The sequence below is a fragment of the Temnothorax curvispinosus genome, unplaced genomic scaffold, assembly GCF_003070985.1.
Source record: "Temnothorax curvispinosus isolate PA1 unplaced genomic scaffold, ASM307098v1 QBEX01017880.1, whole genome shotgun sequence".
In the NCBI taxonomy this organism is placed as follows: Eukaryota; Metazoa; Arthropoda; class Insecta; order Hymenoptera; family Formicidae; genus Temnothorax; species Temnothorax curvispinosus.
In genome coordinates this window covers 1-6738 of record NW_020227660.1, presented here as the reverse complement: position 1 = coordinate 6738, position 6738 = coordinate 1, and the positions used below count along the sequence as shown (strand labels likewise).

Below are 6738 nucleotides of genomic sequence, written 5' to 3'. Positions count from 1 at the left end.
ACATTCTTATAGAGTGTTTCAAGATTCTCCGGGATGCAGCAATACAAAATTAATCACTCATATTTGGTTTGTCTACTTGTCTTTCTGTTTTTTTAATGAAAACGTTATTATTCAATCCACAATAACGCAGAATCTATTCAAAAACTAAAACAAATTTTTTATGTGCAAATAGATACATGAAAAAAAATATATTTTTCATTTTGAATACGTAGGACAATATAAAGCGGAATTTAGTATGATTATTGTGATATTTAATATTATTTTATCGTGTTGTTCGAATTTATAAATATGTACGAATTTATAAATTATATTCGATTTTATAATATGAATTGTACGTATACTTCTTAAAGACTCAGACTGTAAAACGTGCGCGATCTGTGATTTCTCTATATTTATTTTATATATTGTGTATACGCTGTTTATTATGACTTATTGACTTGTTCGTTTATAAAATTTGCTTGAAAGTAACTTCTTGATATGATTTAAGTATATACAAATAGATTTCTAATGCGTTTTTACGATCATTATCGACCATAAATGGGTTCTCTGGAACAATTTATTACTTAATCTAAATAATGTAAAAAGTTTTATATTGATATGTGTAAATATGTGAAAGTAATTAAATTTATCCAGCACCATTGCACGAATATAAATATTCTGAGAGATATATGTGTAGGTCCTTTTCTCAAGGATTTTAATATTCGATTTGAGAATTCAGTAGATTGTTCCAATAAGAAGAAATATATTGTATGCATTTTTGTATAACACACACCAACACGCAATCGCAGAATATTTATTAGACTTTATCAAATATAAATCCAGGAATATATTCATAATCTTTCAAGTATGATCTTTTCATTGCTTCAACAGCAATATGTACTGAATATGTATTTTGCTGATGCTGGAATAAATATGTGTTTATAAATATTTCTATATTTGAACTTCTTTTTATATTATTTTATTTCGCATTGTATCTTAAGATATCTATTATTAATTTATATTTTTTTTCCATAATAATTAAATAAAAGATTAAGTGAGAGTAAAAATATGTTTCTTTCAATACCCTCTAAAAATCATCAAAGTTAATATAATTAAATATGCAAATATTCAGTTTTTGCAAGTTTAAAAAGTTGTTTTAATTTTAAGCTCTCAGCCACAGATATTTTAATTATATATCAAATAAAATAATAAAAATGATAAATCACAATGTAATTATGAATATAAATTTATTACTTGCAGAATGTGCAAGTGAGAACTTAAAAATATTTTTGCTTATGTATGGAGATATTTCTTATTGCTATACATAATTATATATAATACATCTATATCTATGCTTTATAATATAGCTGCACATACACTAAAATAAGATACAAAAATCATAATGAGATACATGAATAACAGTTTACATCAGAATTAATGGATAATTATGACGTCAAGTAACAATAAAAGAGATATTATAAAGATAGAGAAAAATTCGAAATATATCAATACAGATTGGAATTCAGAAAATTCTCATGTCACATGACAACAATTTTTTCTATATCTTATCTCTTTTTTTTATCTCGCGCAAATGTTATGTGTATACCCTGTAAGATAATTATCTAAAAGAATAAATTTCAAGAAAAATTTTTACATATTGTAATGTGTAATATTACATACAATATAATTTGAATCAATAAATAAAATTTGCAAATATTATTTATCGTAGCAATACTATATTATGACTATATTATTCTGTTATGTCAATCATAGTTAAATATATGTTACTGTACAATAAAGTATAGTTTATACAATTTATATAAATATATATAAGGATATATAAGGATATAAGGATAATAATTATCCAAATTCCAGTTTCTCTACAATACATCGCAAGTTTGTGCACTGAGCTCTGAGTATATAGTACAGATAATCAATTGATAAATTATCAAGTTTCTCTACAAATTGCTTTTCACTATACAGTATACGCGTGGACGGCAAACGGCAAGGATGTTTATATATATTAAACTGCTTGAAGATTGCTCGTCATGCTTTTGACAATGTTGTACGAGTTATATTTTAATAATGAAAGTACACTTTTATTGCTATTAGGTAAATTCAAATATTAGAGTTATGTGATTTATCGACTCAACATTTTTAAATTAAAAAGTGGATGCTTTATTCTATTATATAAAATTAAAATTAGCACGCATACATAATCAGGAATGTTTCCTAATAACTTTTCTTTTACTAAGCTATTTATGCGTGAATATCTATCATTTTTAACACAAGTGTAGCAAAATATGTGCGTATAAATGAATCTATCATTAAACATTAAGGGCCGGTTGTTCCACTTTCAGATAAACTATCTGGTAACTTATCTGATGGATAAAATGTCTGTAGAGCGTTGTTCCATTTCTCGGTAAAATTTAACTTCCTGATAAATGGCCACTATCGACAGATAAATTACACGGTACTTTGGGTACCGTGTAAGACTTATCTGACAGATAAATGCGTAGTGGGATTAGAAATCATACCCCGTCAGCGGGAGATGCGCAGCGCTGGTGTATCTGACGTTTCACGCATTTGTATATTAATATTTTGCGATAAAGAATTTGGATATTATCGAACGGACGGTATCGGACGGTATCGAAAATGGAACCAGGATTATGCGAAAATCAATTTTTTTTATGGTGACGAAGATGATAACGAAGAATCTGATGAAGAAATATATATAGTGGTGCTTCGCAAGCGATATACAGTTCGTCCACGTCCAGATTTATTTAACGAATATGATAATATAGAATTTGTATAGGATTAATAACCGTGGAACAACGCTCACTAAATAGCTGGTAAACTACCCGGTAAGATTTATCCTATAGGTAGTAATCTGTCGAGTAAGCCGAGATTTATCGAAAGGTGGAACAACCGGCCCTTACTGTATAATATTTTTAGGAACTCGCACACGTCTATAATATCGTTTAATATAAACAAATAGTATAGTAAATAAAAATATTAAAATGTTTAGTTGCCTCAATGATTTCCATTATTCTGTATAAAAGAGATACTCAAATTAAAAAATAATTTATTAAAAATCAAAGATAAATTGTCTCCTTAATTGAGTAACAATATATATATATATATATATATATATATAACATATTATAACATTAAATATTCAATGTTGTTTGTACATAATCATGAAATAAAATTAATTATATAGCAGATTTATGACTATTTACAATTTAAACACTACGATGTTTTTCGTGTGACATAATATTTTGATAACAAGCTTATTTAACTTCACAAGTATCTGAAATGTCATTAAAAATTAGTAGTTTCATACATTACGTTTTATACAATGAGTTATCTGTAAATCAGTATCAAAAATTAAAATGTGAACTATGTAAAAGATAAAGTGTAGAAATATGCACTCACAATTAGATCTTGAGTAAATTTCATAGGAAACTAGTAATAAATTAAAAAATGTAGCATGTTGATGGGTATAAAAACTAATTTATACTAGTATATGTACACTTTGTAGTAGATTATAGCAAATGTTTCTTCGTTTCACATAATATTTTATAAATAATATCATTTATTTAATATATTTTGCGTCTGATTCATAATCTTTATCAATATTAACAAATATTATTGATTGGATTTAAAGTAGTAAAACAAAAAAAAATGTTGTAAGATGTGTTGCGATAACACAAATATAATGCACCCATCAACCACTACTTAATTGTTCGCTTGTCATTATTGCTACCAGTTCTGTAAGTGAATAAGATAATTTTGTGTGTGTGTGTGTGTGTGTGTGTGTGTGTGTGTGTGTGTACCTTCACTAAAGTGTGTATACCTAAAGAAATTTCCTGCACAATGATACGTTACATTAACTATAATTGGAAATTATGTATAGTTTATGTTTATATTAGTAAATAATATGTACTGCGATGCGTAATGCGATGATATATAAAATATAAGAGCACTACGAAAGCGCAGAGGATAGATTACAAAGGCACAAAGGCTTTATATAGAATGAAGAAATCTAACTTTTGTTAGATACGTAGAAACTATCAAGTTCCTTATGAAGTGTGCTGTACAAGATAATATTCATTGTTCTTCGCAGTCTCGGTAAAAGTGCAACGTAAATTCCAAATAGTCGACATCATGCTTACTTTTGCAAATATTCTGTAATAAAATAATACGGTAATCAGAGACTATAACTCAACGTTAAATGCATTAAAAATCTATAACGTAAATATTTTGTGAAAAATATTTCATAAATTATTGCCTCTTTACACTGAAATAATTACCTCTTGAGGTTGCATTACAGGTATTCGAAACTTTAAAGTTTTTCTAAGGTAATGAGCGACATCAAGAGGAAAAGACTGATCACCCGGTTGATTATTACTTTCGATATACTGAGGTTGTTGCTGCATGGTATAGCTCCAACCACATACCATTGTCTCATCCATACCAGGATTTGATGAAAAAGGACACTGCTGCACGCGTTGCCAATACCACAGCATACCGCTATAAAAAGAACGCGTGCGTATAACATATCAGAACGTAAATACACATGTTTATTAAGTACATACGCATTCTAAACTTACACAAAATGTAATGTTAAATGCGTATCTGGCATATGTTTTGACAAAGGTACAATGCAACTAATGTTGTTAGGTGTATCTGGTGACGATGGGGAACAATATCTCTGATCCAAAGATGTGTTGAAGTTTTTTGCTACTACGAATAATTGTGGTCTAGGCTCTGGTGGCAGTGATCCTGCAGCGTTGCTAGCCACTTCTCCCCAATCTCCACCACCAGTTTCTCGCCTTGTTCGTTTATGCAAATACTTGTAATTGGTCTATAAGATACGCATACGTTTAATTACATATTTGTCTTTCTTGTTATAAATTATCCGATATGATAATTTCAAGAGAAAATCTAATACCTCTTTCACAAGAGTTTGAGTGCTAGGATCGGATGGACTAATACCATTTTGGAAACCCTTACTTAATTTTCGTTTTTCTTCATGCGGCATACTTAATGGCTGTTCCAAATGATCTGCTAAAATAATAGAATAAAATTTGCCATTTAATAATACGCTTTGAATTGTATAAAGTATAAATGATTCGTGCGTATACTTTAATGAACTCCCAGATAGCATAGTGGCGTCAAGTGGCGTAATATAGAGTGCAGTCAAAGTGACGGCGTGTTGTCGTTAGAGACGTCACTTTGACGACATTATAACGTCATTTGACGCACTCTGCTATCTGGGCTCAGAAAAACATGTAAACTTACAGATGGACTTTTTTTCTGGTGGATGATCAGGCTGAGGATCTTCCACATGATGAATCTCAGCTGTGCAACAATATATCTGAAACCATGCCGTTAATTTAATTTCATTTCCGTATATATGCCGTGTTCATTTATGTGTAAGCACATGCATACACTCAAGTAATATTTAAATAAATTTCATCAAGTTCTCAAGTACCTGACATGGACTTTCGAGTTCAGTAAAATGTGCGGGGCATTCTTCAGGCCTTCCTAAAGGAACTGGACCTTTGTTAGCAGATGAAGAATCTATATCCGAGCCTTGATCATTCTCATCTACATTGCTAGGAACAGCACCTGCACCATTTCTACTAAGCCAATTTCCCGGGAATTCGCTGAAATATATTATCATTATAACATTTTTAACGAGCTTGTGTATAACAAAATATTTTCTTTCGTGATAATATTATTTAAAAATTTTATTTCAATTTCACTGACTTATTTTTTTCATGTTTAGGTTGGGGACCCGGATGGCTCATCGGATACCACGTTATTTCCTGAGAGTACAGTTGATGTTTCGTGTGCGGAGGCGGTGTGGTGAAGGAATTACTTTTGACAGATAATCCTCCGTCTAATTCCCTCGTGTAAGATCCTTGCTTAGTATAAAAAGGGGATAACGTGCTATGTAACAAGGAGTTATATCGATGCTCATAATTAGAAGTGGTAGACATTGTTGGCGGATGAGCCGGACCAATAGCCAACATTCCATTGCTTGCCATGGCGGACCATTCAACGCTACTGCGTTTCTGATATTCTAAGAAATATAATGTTGCCATTGCAACTAGACTGAAAATTATAATATTAAATCATAGGTAGATGTTCAAGAGAGAAACAAAATCGAATTAAATTGGAAATAAAGCTAAAGGAATAATTACCAAAATGCCATGATGAGAATAAGTATAACAATGATAATTTGAATAAATTTATTGCTGCAGAGAAGCTCTTCCTCTCTTTCGAACCTTTTCGTCTTTCCGTGCAAAGATGACTTATTATTGATAGATGACGAATATTTCGTGCCTGATATACTAGATACTGTGCTGATGGAACTCTTTAGACTATCACCTCTTTTTAATTTTGCTAGTCGTTTATTTATTCTCTCTAGTTGATCTATTCTCGTTTCTAGACTGTCCGTCACCTGTAGTAAATCGATTATAATTAAGTAAAAGATTAAATTCTACATGAAACACTGTATGAAGATTGATATAAAATTCTTACCTTGCATAATTCCTTGACAGCCCCAACGTTCTCCATAAATATTCTCTCCTTATTTACCACTAAGAAATTTTCAATTCTCTGACCATTTGGCAGAACTATATCACCTGCCGGTAGCACCGCTTCCGGTAGAACTTGCTGAACCTCTTGCGCTATGACACCAGTATCTTCCTGTTTGATATCAAGACCCGAATGTTGCGCGAATTC

General features: G+C 30.5%; 1 protein-coding gene across 1 annotated transcript; it reads right to left on the bottom strand.

Moving 5' to 3' along the window:
• Nucleotides 1-3180: 3180 nt before the first annotated feature.
• On the bottom strand, nucleotides 3181-6732 carry LOC112467926 (the record flags this gene model as incomplete). Its single annotated transcript, XM_025036876.1, has 9 exons — nucleotides 3181-4170; nucleotides 4296-4515; nucleotides 4596-4849; nucleotides 4937-5052; nucleotides 5287-5362; nucleotides 5480-5654; nucleotides 5758-6105; nucleotides 6195-6454; nucleotides 6535-6732. Coding segments are annotated over 9 exons (1725 nt in total), but the record flags the coding sequence as incomplete, so codon positions are not given.
• Nucleotides 6733-6738: the final 6 nt, after the last annotated feature.